This window comes from Muntiacus reevesi, chromosome 4, assembly GCF_963930625.1.
Source record: "Muntiacus reevesi chromosome 4, mMunRee1.1, whole genome shotgun sequence".
Lineage (NCBI taxonomy): Eukaryota > Metazoa > Chordata > Mammalia > Artiodactyla > Cervidae > Muntiacus > Muntiacus reevesi.
In genome coordinates this window covers 116,664,551-116,682,258 of record NC_089252.1, presented here as the reverse complement: position 1 = coordinate 116,682,258, position 17,708 = coordinate 116,664,551, and the positions used below count along the sequence as shown (strand labels likewise).

At 64.2% G+C, this 17,708-nt stretch overlaps 2 protein-coding genes across 5 annotated transcripts in view; one reads left to right on the top strand and one right to left on the bottom strand.

Annotated features, from left to right (window-relative positions):
* Positions 1-4,096, top strand: part of CFAP92 (cilia and flagella associated protein 92 (putative)) — a 31,815-nt gene extending 27,719 nt beyond the window's left edge. Inside the window, exons 12-14 of the mRNA XM_065934007.1 lie at positions 2,057-2,221; positions 2,576-2,776; positions 2,846-4,096. Coding sequence (XP_065790079.1) covers positions 2,057-2,221; positions 2,576-2,776; positions 2,846-3,115 — 636 coding nt within the window. The 3' untranslated portion in view covers positions 3,116-4,096. The remainder of the gene's footprint in view (positions 1-2,056; positions 2,222-2,575; positions 2,777-2,845) is intronic.
* A 137-nt stretch (positions 4,097-4,233) lies between these two features.
* ACAD9 (acyl-CoA dehydrogenase family member 9) overlaps positions 4,234-17,708 on the bottom strand; it is a 51,657-nt gene continuing 38,182 nt past the window's right edge. For 3 of the 4 annotated variants that reach the window (XM_065934008.1, XM_065934009.1, XM_065934011.1), the window contains 14 exons: positions 17,133-17,233; positions 16,213-16,291; positions 14,970-15,144; positions 13,442-13,515; positions 10,448-10,523; positions 9,096-9,166; positions 8,832-8,951; positions 8,223-8,351; positions 6,826-6,905; positions 6,310-6,436; positions 6,069-6,146; positions 5,472-5,600; positions 4,861-4,933; positions 4,234-4,587 (listed from right to left, as the gene is read on the bottom strand). In XM_065934008.1, coding sequence (XP_065790080.1) covers positions 4,487-4,587; positions 4,861-4,933; positions 5,472-5,600; positions 6,069-6,146; positions 6,310-6,436; positions 6,826-6,905; positions 8,223-8,351; positions 8,832-8,951; positions 9,096-9,166; positions 10,448-10,523; positions 13,442-13,515; positions 14,970-15,144; positions 16,213-16,291; positions 17,133-17,233 — 1,413 coding nt within the window. In that variant the 3' untranslated portion in view covers positions 4,234-4,486. The other variant, XM_065934010.1, reaches the window with a different exon arrangement.

Here is a 17,708-nt window from a genome sequence, read left to right as displayed (position 1 = left end):
GTCGGGCGGTGGGGACCCCCACCCCGAGGATGGGCTTCGCGGCCCAAGTCAGGGAGGTCAGAGGGACGAAAGGAGGCATGGTTTTCCTCCCCCTTCGTCGAATGTGACGCTGATGCTCCGCTGGAGTCCTGCTCAGCCGGCACTGTTGTGCCTGTGGTCAGCGTAGAAGCCAGACTCAGGTGCGGTGCGTCACGTGGGCCGTCTAGTCCTTCCTTTATTTCATGGGTGGGTTTGGGACAGGGCAGCGTGCCGCCATCAGGTAGGAGGAAGGAGGTCATTTTTGTGCAGTAATGGTTCCAGATTTCTGTGTCTGGGTTAGAGGAAGGAAGGAAAGAAATGTACAGATGAACTTTTCCATTTTTATCTCATCCCTTTCAGAGTCCTGTGGGGTCTGGGGCTTGTGTGAGCCCTCGTGCGGGAGGCGGGGCAGAGGGGACGCGGCGCCGCCGAGGATCAGACCAGCACTCCGCCCCCCTCCTCCCGGGGCAGCAAAGGCATCAGGGATGCCTTTGAGCAGCCGAGGACTCCAGGAGACGGCCTTGCACACCCCCAGCCCACACCGGGGCCAGAGCAGCTGGGCTCAGGGCTCAGGCTCCCCGTGTCACTTCATCCCTGCCCCTGCAGTCTGTACACTGAGCCCCGGCCTTGGAGACAAACCTAGCCTTTCCCGGAGAGGGTCAGACGCCAGTCCGCCTCCCTTCCCCCACTTCGAAACGAGCCCGCTGGCCCGTCCGTGCGGCCAGCACACTGCCGTGCTCAGGGCTGGACCGTCCCCGTGGTTCTACGGTTCACCCGAGGATGGACTGGGGTCAGGAGGACCACCCGCACTGTGGGCGTTTCCCGAGGTGGCCCGGCTTCTAGCAGAGTGGCTCTGTGGACCCACCTGTATTTCTGGAATCCGCCGCAGCTCCTGGGCGCGCCTCGGTTGCACCTAATGCCCTGAGGCGGCTGTCACCCACATTCTCTTTTGGAAAAGCCCTGGATACTCCTCACCCCGCCCGCCCGGCTCTCAGCCTTCATTTACACAAGCTTATCTTGAGATTGGACCGGGTGGCGTAGGAGCCTGTGTGTGACTGCATGCGTCACCCCGGGACGCTGTCTCACACTCGTGCGTTCTCCCTCACGTCCTTCCCCCCTCGTGTCTAATCCCGGCTCCCCGACACTTCCTGCAGCCTCTCCTCTGCTCCCCGGCCCCTCCTTCCTGTTTCTCGGGGGCCACTTCTCGTGTTTCCACCTTCCACACTGTGGGTCCTTAGGGTCACTCTCTTATCCGAGGCTGCCTCTCGGGGAGCTTGTCCAGTTGATCTCCCAGCTCCCCAGTTCATTCTGGAACTGTGTCGCCACGGCAGTACGTCTCATTCACTCGTCTCCTCTCGACCCTGAGGCTTTCATAGACAGTATTTTTGCTTTGGTCTCAACTTCTGCCTCACGGCGCTCACATCTTCACCAGGTGTTGCTAAGTGACTGTGATCCTGATCTCACTTCTTGTCCTGTCCCTTCGAGCCATCTGGCTCCACGTATGGACTTTCGCATGACGCGCACTGCTCGCTCCGGCTGGCAGTCAGGACTCCACTGCCCCTCTCGGCCCCAGGCCCCCAGACAAAGCCGCGGCCACTGTCTGTACCCCCAGGCAACTGTCCGCTTCCCACCCTGGGTCAGGAGCACCGGCAGGACCCCGGTCCCGCCGGCCCTGGGGCGAGGCTGAGCAGGGGGCTTGTCCTTTCCCCAGTGCAGATGGGTCACCCGGCCCCCGCTGTGAGCACAGCCGGCTGCTGGATGCGCCGCCCCCCGCGAGGTGCTCGCCCCCCCCCCCCGCCCAGCATGTGTGGCTCACAGACGTGCTGAGGCCTCCGGAGACCAGACCTTGAGCCCAACCCACGGCTCCCGCTGCGGCCCTCTCATCTCCGGTGTGGAGGGCCGCGTCTCTTGCTTCGGGCGGGCTCCAGACTGCTCGCGGGAACCTGGCGGTGTGACCGCCTCCCAGAGGTCACCTCACTGACGCCTGCTGGCCGTAGAGGCGCCCTGGGTGGGGGATGACCGGCGTCTCCTTCTCCAGAGAAACATCTCGGCGGCCTCCCAGGTCAGCAGGAAGCCTCCCAGCTCTGTGGCGAGGGTGATGCGGGTCTTGGCCCTGGGCGCGCACACCGTGCATAACTACAGCGTCCAGACCCTGAACTCCGTGGAGCTGGCCAAGAAGGAGCTGTATCGGGAGATGGCCAAGGTGAGTGATGGCGCGGGCCCCAGAGCAGCCCAGCGTGCCCACTGCGGGCAGGGCGGGGCGGCGGGAGACCCCGTGGCCGGCGGTCAGCGGGGATCTTGGTGCAGGGGGAGCGGCTGTGTTCCCACTAAATGTGGACCCTCCACCTACAGTGGGAGCTGGGGCCCGGTGCCTTCCTGGCCGTGCGTGGCTGTGAACGGCCGCAGGCCCCTGGCTCTCGCAGCTCCCTGCTCCGCCTGGGCCGAGGCTTCCCTCCAGCACTGGCCACTTCAGGAGCAGCCTCTGACCCAGGGGACAGGGCCCTGGCGCCTGGCCCGCTCCCGGGCACAGCGCCCGCCTGTCTGCGCTCATTCACAGGAGCCGGGCAGCAGGTTCACGTACTCGCAGAAGTACCTGTCGGCCACGGTGGGGCCCCTGGACCCGGAGGAGGAGGAGAGGAGGGCCCGCAGGGAGTCCCGCCAGGCCTGGCGCACGCCCATCGGCTTCCAGACGGCGGGTCTCCACAGCATGGGCACGACCCGGCCCCTGGGGCTGCCGCCCATCGGCGCTGCCACGGAGGTGGGTGGCAAGAGTGGGGCTGGGGCGGGGGTCCGCGGGGCCTCCCCTGACCTGCTGCTCCCGACGCAGGAGTGGAGGGAGAAGGCCCTGTTCGCCAACGTGCTGGAGCCCGTGCTGCAGCGGGAAAGGTGGGGCTGGGACCGGCGCCACCAGGACTTCGACCTGTACACGCAGCCGCCGGCGTTCCTGGAGCTCCCGCCCGCGCCCAAGCCCGGGGCAGGTGAGAGCAGGGCCTGGGCTCCGGGCGGTACACCCCGCTCCCCTCTGCGCCGTCCCGCTCAGCCGAGAGAGGGCGAGGCTGGGAGGCAGGCCCAAGGCTTCCCGCGCTCGGCACCATGACGTTCACGGCTGCCTCTGGAGGCTCCTTGGGGCCCTCTCGGGCCCCTTGTCCCTGCACGGGGAAGGGCCATGACGACCCCTCCGTCCTCGTCAACCCCTTGGATGTGGGAAGGGACCACAAACGTTTATAGGCTGAGACAGAGCCAGAGCCTTAGTTCAGGTTTGCCAGACGCCCTGCCCAGGAGGCTGGGTCAGGGCCACTCGGATCTCCCCTGTTCCTGCGCTCCCACGGGCAGCTGGCGACGGAGCCTGCACCAGCAGCGTGTGCTGAAGCGCCGTGGGGGCCGGCGCCTCCCAGGCTCTGGGCTGCGGGAGACCCCTGCTCCCTGTCGGGGGTCCCTGGCCCAGGGTCACATGGGTGGCCTAGCCCAGGAAGGCCCGGCTCAGCTCTCCATCCCCTCTGGGATGAGGTCCCCGGGAGCACGGGCAGGCGCGTGCTTCCCCCACCTCCACGCGGTGAGAACAGCCCCGCACGGACGGAGTGGGCCCTGGGTGGGCTCCCGTGCAGCCGGGCCCCTCCCAACGGCTCCACACAGGAGACACAAGCTCTCTATCCTGGGCAGAGCACCTCCTCACCAGCGAATCACTCACAGCTTTAGAAACGACTTCCCACGAAGCCCCAAGTCGGACCTTTGGGAGAAAGGCTGTCACGGTCCTGGGGGCCCCCGCGGGCGGTGACTCCTCAGGGGAGCAGGAGAGCCTGGGCGCCTCACGGCAACGTGGAGGGTAAGCTTTCTGGACAAACCACCCAGGAGCCAGACCAGGGCCTGAAGCCCGCCACGTGAGCACGCGGAACAAGGATGTCAGCGAGGAGCACACAGGGCCTGGACACAGCCCCGCGCAGGCCAGGGGAGACGCCGCTGTGCTCGAGGGGAGGCCGCGGAGCCCCGGTTCAGCCTGCTCTCCCTGCAGTGTCACCCCAGCAGCCCAGCGCCAAGGACCAAGGGCCTGGAAGCCAGCCCCAGACAGCAGGCCTGAGGGTCAAGCTCTGTTCACTCAAGGCTGGCTCAGGAGACGCGTGTCTCGACTGCCGACACTCGAAGGGCAAACGCACTGTGCTGAACGCTTCTGGCACATTTTAAGCGCCTTTCCTTCCAAATTAAAACCAACGACATGCATGCAGTTTTTGAGCTGTTTCTTGGACAACACTGGGCCCTGTGCCCCCGGCCTCTTCCGGGCGCCCCCCCGAGCTGGCGCGTCTCAGCAGCTCCGTGCCCACTCAGGCTGAGATCGCAGTGGGGCCCACAGGTCGGGGGCCCAGAAAAGGCCCGTCGGGTGAAGAGGAGAAATGGTCAATTTGTAATAAACCAAGTTCTCCACCTCCGGGTGCTGTGGGCATGTCCAGGGCAGCCGTGGGGACACGGGCCCTCTTCAGGACGTCCGCTCTAGAGGGTGGGTGCAGATGTAGGCCCGCTTCGCGAGGATCTGCTGGGACACCTTCTTGACCAGTTCATCCAGGTTTTCTGGAGAATCTAGGGAAACAGGAGAGTGTTGTGGCATCAGAAGCACTGCTGCAGCATCTTCTCCAAGGTCAGCCCACCCCGTGGAGGAGCCTGAAGGCCCCAGTGCCGCGCGGGGAGGCGCCTTGGGGCTCAGGGAGAAAGGAGGGCGGGAGCTGCGGTGGTTCAGGCGTCCCCCCACGGCGCCTGGGGAGCTCGGCGCCCACGGCGGCTGGAGCGGGTGCCGCTCCATCTGCTGCCCAGCAGGTGCAGGGCCCCCCGCCCCCGAGCCCAGCACCCACTCACGCTTGTCCAGCTGAGACAGGGTGAAGAGATTCTGGTGGTAAGCTTCTGAGCAGAAGATGTTGGCCAACAGAACCTGCCAGAACCAACGTGCCCGAGGATGACTGCTGGGAGCCCTGCAGTCTGGGCCTTGCACAGCCCAACCTCCGCCTGTCCGCCCAGGCGGGCACCTAGCCGGTCAGGTGGCCGGGCTGAGAAGCCGTGGCTTTAGGTTCTAATGAGCCCTGTCCCGGGGGGTGACTCAACACCTCCTTGGCACGAGGGCGTCCCCACCCCAAAGCCGTGGGCCAGAGCACGTCCAGACGAGCACACACACAGCGGTGCGAGGACGCCTGGGCCCAGGACCCCGACCGTCACGCCCTCTTCTCTCCAGCAGGAAGGCGAAAGGCAGCCTTGCGTCCTGAGCAGCACAGTCCGCCCGCTGGAGCTGAGCGCGCCGGCCCCAGCCACGGCCGCAACTCGGCAACGCCGCCAACCTCCCGCGGCTCCAGGTCATCCGGAGGGCACCACACGCTCACCCCGCCGGGACCCGGCCCTGCACCCCCCCGCCCCGCCAGCCTCAGTAAAGCGCCGTGAGATGCAGCCGCAGCAGTGTCGTGGCCCGGCGGGCTCACCTCGTGGTCGTGGTCCCGCAGCCCCAGGCGGATGGAGCGGCTGGCCCGAGACAGCACGGCCGTCATCCCGTACAGGTTGATGAGCACGTTGGCCACTCGCTTCAAGACCAGCTGCTCCTCCACGATGGTCTGGGAACACAGGGCGGCGGGAGACGTGGCCCCTGGGACCCCTGCCTCACAGTCCTCGCTGGGGCCCATTCTGCGCCTCACTCTGCACCCCGGGGAGCGGGGCCTTCCCTTAGCTCCATCCAAACACAGGCAGAGACACGTCCCTGAGGCTGGCTGAGGCCAGAGGCTGGAGCTCCATCATTTCAGCTACAGCAGACATGGACCAGCTCTCAAGATCCAGGGCCACATGGGGCTGCCCCTCCTGACCTCGGGGCCCCGCACCAACTGGGAGGTGCCCCTGGCAGGGCTCCTCTACCCCCGCCTCTGACGAGCCAAGTGGCCCACGGGGCAGGCAGCCACGACCAGCCCCGCTCCGCACCCCAGTGCTCCAGGGCGACCAGGACTGCCTTCCAGGCTGGGCCCAAGGCGGACACTCACTGGAGTGTCGGCTCACAGATGCTAGCCTGCCAGTGTCCCCGCCCCAGGTACCTTGCCAAAGCGAAGCAGCAGGGTCTCCACAGAGCGGCCGAAGTAGTACACGTTTTCCTCGAGCTTGTGGGCGCCGTCCTGCCGGGCCAGGGGAGGGCTCAGCTCGGCCCCGCCTGCTGTGGTGCCAGGCCCTCCCGCCACCGCGACGGCGCGGACAGGGCTACCCGGGGTCCCGTGGACCAGCTGGTCCTCCCCAGCGCCCCATGCTGACGGGGGCCGGCTCCCCGCTGGGCCCACTCACCGCAAGGCTGGGGTGCACAACGCCAAGCTTCCCTGTCAGACCCAGGTCCACGCTGCGGCCCAGGGAGTCCCGAAGCCTCTGGCCTACGGTCTCCATGATGGTGGTCACGTTGCCCCGTTTGAGCTCACTGCAGAGAGCGCAGGCCCTGTGAGCTGGGGCCCCGAGACCGGTCCTGTTGCCCACATTGAGGGCGCCCATGGCGGCTGCAGATTACATCGGGGCCCCGCCCCTCCTGTCGGGAGGCAGCCAGGAGGTGCCAAGGTGACTGAGTTACCTCGTCGCCCTGGTTCTAAAAGCCACGGGGGCAGACGGCACGGTGGCCTCGGGGCAGGACCCTGGTGGCTTCCCCAGGCAGCCGTCCCCCCACCCCCACGCCCCAGGAGTGAGCTGGGCCCGACAAGGCTGTACCCCCCGTCCTGGGAAGGGGCAGGCCCCTCCTCCAGCTGCTCCAGCACAGGCCCCTCCCCCTCTGCTGGGCAGGGGGGCCAAGGGGGCAGAGGTGGATGCGGCACCTACTTGACCCTTGCAGTCAGAATGCGGCCGGCGTGCTGCAGGCCTGTCAGGGCGATGTACATGCGGAGGATCTCGTTGGTTCCCTGGGGCAGACATTGTCCAGGTCAGAGGCCACCTCAGTGGCCAGCTAGGCCATGCTACTGCCCGCTAACCCTCGGGAAGCAGCTGGGAGCGGGGCTGTGGCAGGCAGGCTACTGCCCCTGTCTCTTTAAGAGAGGAGCAGCTTGTCCCGGGTGCGAGGGATGCTGGACCGAGGGCACAGCAAGTGCCCGGCGGCCACTCTGGTCCAGGCCCGGATCCTCTGGGAAGTAGCTGGCTGTTCCTCCGTATTGGGTGTCGACACCCACGGGGCCCTGCCCCCAGCACCCTGAGCCGTGGGACCTCAGGAGGCAGACTTGGGGTGCCCGTTCCGCATGGTGGTGCTGTGGGTCAGAGGGGCGGGGGCTGGACTGAGGCCACACCGCCGGGCTGGCTCCTGGAGAGGCTCCTCCGAGAGGCGGTGGGAGCAGGCGGCCTCCAGGCTGACCCGAGCCCGTCCGGGGCAGGCTGGGCTTCACGCTGAGGGCCCTGCACCCCCGCTGAGCACCCCACCGGCCATGGAGGACCGACAGGTCCAGGCGGGGGAGGGCCTCGGGAGGGCGGTCCTGGGCAGCCGCGCCGTGACACGGACAATGCCCGTGGCCTTGGCTGGCTGCTCCATCCATCTACCACGGGTGAGGACGCGGGCCACTGGCGGCCAGCGCAGTCTTCCTCTCTGTGGAGGAGCCGCCCGGGGGCCCAGCCTTGCGTGTGTGCACAGGCCTGCCAGCGCACACCCACGTGCAACCTGAAACCCTGCCTTCCCCGCCACGGCCACGGCCTCGGCCCACACCCCTGCCACCCACCCCTCGGGGGATCTTGGAACACAAACGCAAACACGCCAGAGTTCCCCACCCCCACAGTAAGTCCCAGGGCGCGGAACGCTCGCTGGGGCCCTCTGGCTGGCGCTCCCTGCCCGCCCGCTTGCCCGGCCCGGAGCAGAGCTGTCTGCCGCTACTTCTGTCCTTATGCTCCACCTTGCGCTGCGTGAGGTCCCATCGGGGCCTGGCACATGCCACTCCCTGCCGGCCCCTCGGCCTGGTCAAAGGTCCTTCCGCCCCCAGGCTGAGTGTGCTGGCTCCCTGAGGCCCCGGGCCCTCCGGGGGGCACACCTCTGCCCGCTGCACTGGTCAGGCCCAGACAACCGGGCATTTCTGGGCCCCAGGCCCTTCCTCCCTCCACCCAGCATGTGAGCTCACAACAGCGGATTCCCTGGGCGCGCCCTCAGGGGGGACCCAGGGCTGCGCAGACACCCCTGCCCCCTGCAGAGGGGCATGCAAGCAGGTGGGAGGGGCTCGCGCCGGTGGGCAGAGCGGGCTCACCTCAAAGATGAGCAGGATGCGGCTGTCGCGCAGGAGGCGCTCGTATGGGTAGTCCCTGATGTAGCCCGCGCCGCCGAGGATCTGCAGCGCCTCGCTCACGCATGTCCAGGCGCCCTCGGAGCTGAACACCTGCCATGGATGTGGGCAGAGGTCAGCACGGGCTGCCGGCAGGGGCCGCGCGGGTAGGCCTAGACGGAGAGTGGGCTTCGGGACGGGACCACCTGACCGGGGAGGGGCGCTTCCTGTCATCTCACGGGTGGCCCCTGACCAACTTCTCCTGCCGCCCAAGGCAAAAGACAGGAAACGCTGGTGTTTGCCTGGCCAAACACTCATGAAAGGCAATTGATACTGAAACACAGGAAGGCCATAAGCCAGAAGAAGGCAGGCCTTCGCAAGGCAGACCCGCTGCTCTTTCCGGGGGATGTGGAGTTATACCTTCCTCCTTTCATGAGATCAGCGGTCAGCTGGTGACAACCTGGCGAAGACGAGCAGGAGCCCAGCGGGGCTCTGCCCCCAGCAGCGTCCTGGGGTGGCTGGCGAGGGCACCGCATCAGTGCCCAGGCAGCGGCTGGCTGGCGGGAGGCTGGCAGGGGCGCTGTGCGCGGTTACCTTCACCATGGCGGCCTCGATGGAGCAGTCGGGGGAGCCGGGCGCGTCCAGCATCGCTGCCGTGAGGTACGCCATGCTTTCCATCACGTAGGCCTTCTGCGCCATCAGGGCAAACTTCTCCTGGAGCGTTCAGAACAGTCACGACAGACCTGCTGCACAGAGACCCAGGCCTGCCAAGCCAGAGCGTGCCCAGGGCCAAGCTCGCCTGCGCCCCAAATCCCCGCCGGGAGGGACTCTGCCCACCCAGCCCTCGCCCCTCCGCACCTGAATCAGGCCGAACTCACTGAGGTTCCTGTTGAACTGTTTCCTCATGCAGGCGTACTCGGCGGTCATTTCTGAGCAACAGCAAAAAAAAAAAGAAATCAATTTTTGCAGTCCTGAAATTCTTTCCTAAGTCATCACCCACACACACTCAGACGGGGCCCACGAGAGGCAGGTCCCCTGAGACCAACACCCTGGACGTCACAGCCCTGCCTTCTGGTGTCTCCAGGGAGGGGTGCCTGTCCCCTCTGAGCGGCGTCCGGGGTGGGGATGCAGGGGCGCAGGGGCCAGGGTCAGACATGCGGGGACGTGGCATCCCTGCCCTCATCAACACTTGACCTCAGGGCCGCCAGGCCAGGGCGCCACAGAGGGGCTCACACCTGCGGGGGTGGCCTGTGGCCCATGTGTGCTTCGGGGTCCCAGGCCAGCCCTGAAGGCACCGAGCGCCCACAGCCTCCCCCTCCCACTGCTCCCCAGACACCACTCGCTCCCAGGACGGGCTCCCACACTCCCAGGATCCCAGGGCCTCCAGGTCCTCTGAGCACGAGAGCGAAGCTCTCGCCCTGAGAAGTTTTCCAGATAAGGCAACAGAGTCCAGATGGACCCAGGGCCGTGGCGGCAGCTCAGCTCAGGGAGATGGGCCCCGAGTGTGCAGGCTGATGGGGGCAAGGCCTCGGGCAAATTGCTGCCCCCTGTGAGCCTGGGTCTCCTCTTCTGTAAACCGGCCCCACCCTGAACTCCAAGGCACCCCCCGAGTGCCCCATGGCAAGCGGCCCCCGGCATGCCTGCGCCTCAGCCACATCCCTCCGGCAAAGCCAAGCCAGCAGTGATGTTTCATGCCCCCAGACCCTAGCAGGCTGTTCTAACTTCACTGGCAAAGGGAGGGAGCTCTGGGTTTCACGTATCCTACTAGAAGAAAGGAACCATCCAGAGGCCAGGAGACCAGGGTTCCCAACCTGACCTCACCGCTCCCCTGCTGTGAGACACCCGCGGAGCACCACCCCCCACTGTGAGACACCCACGGAGCACCACCCCCTGCCATGAGACACCCGCGGAGCACCGCCATGAGACACCTGTGGAGCACCATCGCCAGGCCTGCAGGTGTCTGGCTCACATTCGCATATTTGCTCAGCAGCCCTCACCTCCCCCAGAACGTGCCCCCCCCCATCCTGTGCATGCCAGGATGTGAACCCTGGCCCCGCAGGGCCGCCTCCGTGCACCCTTCCCTCCAGATCAAGCCCGGATCCCAGGCTTGAACGGGACCAGCTGTCAGGGGCTGGCTCAGCACCGGCCCGCCCTGCCGCCTGGGAAGCCCCGGGCTGGGGTGGGGGGCCAGGCTGCCCCCACTCACCTACCGATCAGCTTCTTGAGCATCCCAGCCACCGTGCTGCCCATGCTGAAGCGCCCACTGTTGAGGATGTTCATGGCCACCTGCAGGGAGGGGGGCTCAGTGTGGGTCACCCCGAGGGCCCTGGGGGGCACAGAGTGCAACAGCGCTCGTCCACTTTGGCCAGAGGCTTTCTTGACGACCACAGGGGTGCTCGGAGGAGTTAAGCGCCCTGGGCCAGTGAGCAGTCTCCTCCCCTCAAGACCAGGCTGTGGTCACTGCGCTGCTCACAGACGTCCCTGCAGTCAGCCCAGAAAGGAAGGAGACGCCCTCTGTGCCTCGGGGCAAGGGAGCCGGGGCAGAGAATAGCTGGGCGTCTGCCTCAAGCGCCTCAGCGTCAGGGCCCCTTTAAGGGGTGAAGAGCCCCTGGCGGTGCCAGCCCCTGCCTGGCGTGCACGGGGCCTGCCCTTCCGCCACAGACGTGCTACAGACGTGCTCCCCGCCGCCAGTTCCCACGGTGACCTCTGTCCTCTTCCGACCCCAACTCCCGACCCACAGCGGGGGCAAGCGGACACACTGCTACCCAAGCACCAGACGCCGGGTCCGGGGAGGTGCCCCCTGCAGACCCCAAGGGGCACAGACACCGCAGCCCCCGGGCAGCACAGCCCAGAGGCCTGGAGGCAGCAGCGCACACTGCTCACCTAGGTGACTCGGATTAAGCAAATGTGCCTCTGAGTGTGAACGTGTGATGAGCTCCTCAATAAGCTGAGTGGGGACTCTCAGCACAGATCCTGTGCGGCTGGGGAGACTGCAAGCATCTGCTCCAGTCACTGGGCGACAGACTGGGTCCTGGCGGGTGAGTCCACGGCAGCTGGCACGGGGCGGGCAGCTCGGTAAGCCCCAGTGCAGAGTGACACGCAGGCCCTGGGCCCCCGAGCCCTGACGTCAGACCTCCTGTGTCTCGGGACGCGGGACCTCGAGGGGAAGCGACTCCCTACCTGGGGTCCTGGAATCTTCCCACTGGGCTCCCGGGAGGCCAGCTCACAGTCGTGAACAAGGCCCTCTCACGGCCCCTTCGCAGTTTACCCTGAACTTCACTTACCACTACAGGAGGGCAAGGCTGGGTGCCAGGCCTCCCCTCCTGGGGAACGATGGGAGCTTGGCAGGCTCGCCCGACCTGAAGGGGCTCCCGGGCTCAGGCGCCCCTCCCTCCCGACCCGGATCCTGCCGCCTCTTCACCTTCCCACCGCGGAGCCGACTCGCCTACAGCTCTGCTCCAGATCCCAGACATGCCATCCCTGCGGCACCCCACCGCACTGGCCGGCCGCCTCTGCCCCCCAAGAACGTCCTCCTTGACCGCACGCTGGCCTCTGCTCCCGGGCCTGTGGCCATCCCGCCCTCCATCTCTGGAAGCGCCCCCAGCGTTTCGTGCTCTGCAGTGTTGAGGCTGACTGATGGACAAGCCCAGTCATCACGAAGCAGGGCTTTAGAAATGTATTTCCTTCTGTGTGTTAAAGCCATCACTTTTCACCTAACACAGTGGAAAAGAAATTTGTTAAAGCTGCGCTGAGAAGGACTGGGCAAAGACCTCATGTACAGCTCAATTCTCCAGCAGGCAACGTGGCAACACAGACCAAGAACTTAAAATGTTCAGGCCCTCTGACCCAGAAACTCGGCATTAAACTCAGGAGACAGTGGGTCATGTGTGCAAGGCGTGTGCAAGGCCCCACGTCACACAGTGTGATGCCAGCAGGGAGGGCGAGAAGCGCTAACTGCTCGATCCTGGGGACCGGGTGACTGGTCTCAGCACAGGGCGACTCTGCAGCCCCCCACTGCAGAGAACCTCACTGCCCAGCGTGTGGAGACCACACGGGCTCGCTGGCGAGTGAGAAATGCCGCTGTCATCTCTTGGATGCGCACAAACATTTCAGCTCTGCAAACTCAGGAAGGTCAACACTGGACTGCATCTCCGGGGCTGGCCTTCGGGGAGCCCGGGGCCCCTCCCTGGGGGACACCGCAGAGGATGCCCCCTGCACCTACCCCTCCTGCACTCTGCTCCGCTCCCCGGGCGGCGGGGGCCTGGCTGGTGCCCTCAGGTGGGTCTCTTAACGTCCGTAAGGCCAGGGAAGTCCTGCTTTGACGCCTATGCACAGCCCAGGTGGGGGCAGCTTCCCCCAGAGTGAAGACACTTACCCCAGGCCAGATTGAAAATTTAAAACAGGATGAGTGTACAAGCTCGCAAGATGTAGAAAACCTGGACCCCTCGGGTCCACGCACTGCTGGTGGGAATGTGCAACAGGGCAGCCACCGTGGAAGAGTCGGGTGGGTTCTCAGAGCGCTCAGCGTGCGACCCTGCACTCCCCCAGCCGTGCCCCCAGCAGGCCGGCAAGCAGTGTTCCCACACAAACACGCACGTGAGCGTTCACAGTAGCACGATTCAAACGGCCTGAAAACGAACCAACCCAAGCGTCCCTCAGCCGATGACAACTGAACATTAGTGCTCCGTTCACCCAACACCTCTGCGACTCGGCTACAGAGCATGAGAGCAGCCCTACACGGATCGCATCGCAATGGAACACCCCAACAGGCAGGCCCACAGACGCAGACGCCGCAACAGTGACGGCCGGGTGCTGGCGGGGCAGGGGAGGCGTGGCGCTGCGCTCCGGGCTGACGTGTCTGACATCAGACACGGCGGGGGCGCTGAGCCCAGGGCCGGCCCTGAAACCACCACTGCGTGCACGGGAGGCGGTGAATCCTGCCCCATGAGTTACCTGTCCATGAAAAATGATACACTAACTCCAAGAAACAAGGTCAGGGTGGACACTCGGGACCCCATGCTGTGCTCCCTGCTCCATGGGCTGCCCTCCCAGAACTGCAGGCAGGAACCCAGGCCCGCTCCAGGCAGACACGGCCTCCAGCCGGGTGGGGGAACACCCAGAGGTGTTCCTCTCCGCTCCGCAGGCCCAGTGTGAGCCTCCCTGCCCGGGCAGCAGGAAGCAGCCTGGAAGGGCGGGCAACGCACCTTAAAGCCGTCTCCGACTTCTCCGAGGACGTTCTCCACGGGCACCCTGGTGTTCTCGAAGTGGACCTCGCAGGCTGGAACACACGCCGGCCAGGACCTCAGCGGAGGGGCCCCGGGAGCTCGGCCCCCGACCCGCACGCGGGCCACGCGGCTCCCTTGCTCGTTCAGACCCTCTGTGGTCTGAGCTGAGGGAGCTAAGAGGCTGAGCCCCTCGGCCTGAGGGGCCTGTGAGGGCCGTGTGGCTCTGGCCAGGCCGAGGGCCATGTACAGGATGCTGGTCTCAAGTGAACCAAGAGCGCACTGGGCTGCAGGCGGGCCTGGGCGGCGAGCGGGGAGCGAAGGAGGTGGGGGCCCGGGGGGGAGATGGGGGTCTGTGGGACTGAGCCCCGTGACCAGGAGCCCTCTGGCCCGGCCTCCCCCGAGGCTGCGCGTCCCGCCGGGCAGCGAGAACCTCACCTGGAAGTCTCACCACCCCAGCCTCTCACACAGTTTCTGTCACATACACACGCACGCACACTTCCTGTTGCACACACATTTTAGTACCTCACATACATACTTTCTCTCACACGCGCACACACACATGCATGGACCACATACTTCCTCTCTCGCAGACATGCACACACACACACACGCATGAACCACACTTCATCTCTCACACACGTGCACACCTACACATGCATGGACCACACACTTCATCTCTCATACATGCGCGTGCACGCACATGCATGGACCACACACTTCATCTCTCACACACGTGCACACACACACATGCATGGACCACACACTTCCTCTCGCACACGTGCACACACACACATGCATGGACCACACACTTCATTTCTCATACACGCGCGTGCACGCACATGCATGGACCACACACTTCATCTCTCGCACACGTGCACACACACACATGCATGAACCACACACTTCCTCTCACGCACACGTGCACACATACACATGCATGGACCACACACTTCATCTCTCATACACGTGTGTGCACGCACATGCATGGACCACACACTTCATCTCTCGCACACGTGCACACACACACATGCATGGACCACACACTTCATCTCTCATACACGCATGCACACACACACGTATGGACCACACACTTCCTCTCTCACACACATACACACACACACACACATGCATGGACCACACACTTCCTCTCTCGCACACGTGCACACACCCACACATGCATGAACCACACACTTCCTCTCTCGCACACGTGCACACACACACATGCATGGACCACACACTTCATCTCTCATACACGTGCACACACCCACACATGCATGGACCACACACTTTATCTCTCATACACGCGCGCACACACACACGTATGGACCACACACTTCCTCTCTCGCACACATGCACACACACACACATGCATGGACCACACACTTCATCTCTCGCACACGTGCACACACACACATGCATGGACCACACACTTCCTCTCTCATACACGCGCACACACATGCATGGACCACACACTTCCTCTCTCACACACACGCACAGCACCACTCACTGTTGGAGCCTCGAATGCCCATCTTATCCTCGGGTTTCCCGTTGGTGATGCCACCGAAGTCTCTCTCTACTATGAAGGCTGTGATCTTGTCCTTCACTGAGCCATTGGAATCAACGACCTCTGTTTTTGCAAACACAGTAAAGACGTTGGCCAATCCTCCATTGGTGATCCAGACCTGAGGAAAGAAAGCAGAAGGACTCCAGAGAAACCAAACGACTCCAGGCCACCTATCAGCGTTGGCCGCCCATCACAGCTCAAGACAGCAGAGCGAGGCTTTCCCCAGGGGGCATGTGTATCTGAGTTTCTGTGTGTGTGTGTGGTGGGTGTGTGTGTGTGGCAGTTCTGGCTCTAGCACAGGACACCTTGGGGTGGGAGGGAAGTAAAAGGAGAGGGTGGGGAAGGGGAGAGACTCCTTGACAAACGGCTCTGCGTAGAACTTACTTGGATTTTGATTCAAGCAACTTGTCTGGGGGAAAAAAAAAGAAACACCGAACAGGTTTGAGACAATCAGAAAAATACAGGTGGTAAAGAGATGGTAGGCAATCATCGTGCTCAGCTGCCTCAGTCCTGTCTGACTCTTTGTGACCTCATGGAGTGAAGCCCGCCAGGCTCCTCTGGTCCAGGGGATCCTCCAGGCGACAATACTGGAGTGGAGTGCCTTGCCCTTCTCCAGGGGATCTTCCCCTACCAGGGACTGAACGCGTGTTTCCCGTGGCTCCTGCACTGTAGGCAGACTCTGTACCACTGAGCCACCGGGGAAGCCCAGAAGCCGTCATCACGTGTCCTGTGTCCAGCGGTGCTGTGACCACCCTGCAGAGTCGCACTGAGCCGCCCTGGCCGCTGCCCAGAGCTGCGGCACAACAGGGGAGGCAATGGAGGTAGGAGACGGCTGTGGATGCTCCCAGCGGTAACACGTGTGTGTGTGTGTGTGTGTGCGCTTCAAATTCCGTGTAATAGAAAAAATTAAAAAACAGATACACAAGCACAGCTCCACGAGGCGGGTGGCACTCCAGAAGCCCGCAGACTCTGAGGCCGGGACGTCGTGGTACCTATCCTGCCCCAAGGCGGACGGGACGGGGTGGGTCACGGAACCTCTCTGAGCCCACTTCTTCCTCCAACAAAGGAAGACGGTCAAGGGGTGATGTGTCTGCCCCAACGACCCCTGGAGCATGGGGAGTGGCCAGGGAGTGTGCTGAAGGTCCGGATGGAGACTGACACGGCCATGGAGGCCACAGGGCCGTACCTTGGCGCCGTTGAGGATGTAGTGCCTCTTATCTGCACTGAGCGTGGCCCTGGTCCGGATGGAGGCGGCATCACTCCCACTGCGGGGACAGACACAGCTGGTTGGGAACAGACAAGCGTCCTCAGGGCACCCACAGGAAGTTTCAGAGTGGAACAGAGGAGCTGACAAGCTCTTAAAGGGCCAGGTAATAAATGAATTCAGCTTTGCAGGCTCAGACAATGTGTACACAAGCAGGTACATTCCAATAAAAGTTCATTTACAAAAACAGGTGGCAAGGCGGGTTTGGCCAGTCCCACTTTATCACCTTGGGTGAAACTGTGTCTGTGAGGACACTTGGGAGGCCTAAACAGAGAGAGGCGGGTTCACACGGTGCCAAGCTCTGAGATCGGCCTGCCGTCGGAAGCCCTGAGTCCACAGCAGCCGAGACTCTGGGCTGATGACCCCACCTCGCTGAACCTCAGTCCACAGCCTGGACAGTGCGGATGACAGCACCCACCCTGCAGAGTCTGGGAGTCGCTGTGACCGTGACTCCTGAACGCTGTCTGTGTATCAGGAGGGTGGTGGTCTAGTCACTCAGTTGTGTCCAACTCTGTTGGGACCTCGCAGACTGTAGACCCCAGGCTCCTCCGTCCATGGGATTTCCCAGGCAAGAACACTGGAGTGGGTTGCCATTTCCTCCTCCAGGGGCTCTGCCCGACCCTGGGATCAAACCTGGGGCTCCCACATTGGCAAGTGGGTTCTGCAGTTAGCACTGAGCCTCCAGGAAAGCCGATAAGGAGGGTTGCAAAGCATGAAACAGTTACACAACAGGTGCTGACGGGCCTGTTCTCACCTGTAAGGATCACCAGGGAGGAGAAGGGGGGTGAAGACGAGAGCAGGGAGTGGAAAGGAAGAGAGGCTACGGGGGGTGCGGGGCTGACCTGGCTGGCTCTGTCAGGCAGAAGGCGGCCACGTGCTCCCCGGATGCCAGCCTGGGCAGGTACCTGGCCTTCTGCTCCTTGCTGCCAGCCAAGATGATGCCCTGCGACACACACGGCTCGTTCAGTGGCGGCGAGAAGAATGGGTGCCACGTGCTCACAGAACATGCTTCCTTCATGTGAGGGGGCTACCCGGAGCTGGCAGCCCCAGAAAATAAATGGTGAGCTGCTGGGGGTCAGGGAGCCCCCGCATGGGGACAGGCCGGGTGGCCCGCCACAGTCTCAGGGGGGGACTCGGCCTCCCCGGCAGCTTCTCCACTGCCCAGCTGGGTGGTTGGAGCCGAGCCTGGGGGCGCTCTGCCCCCTCGGTTCCGGTGCTGAGCAAAACCCCCAAGGGCTGAGCTGTGGGCCGGGGGGCCTGCCCTGAGATGCTCCAAGTCCAGTGGAGGAGAGCACCAACAGCAGGGCAGACACACTCAGGCCCCGAGGGAGCAAGCCAAGGGCGGGAGGGATCACTTCCTGCCCACGATGCAGGCAGGCTCCACCGATGCGGCGGCCTCTGACCGGGGTCTGGAAGGA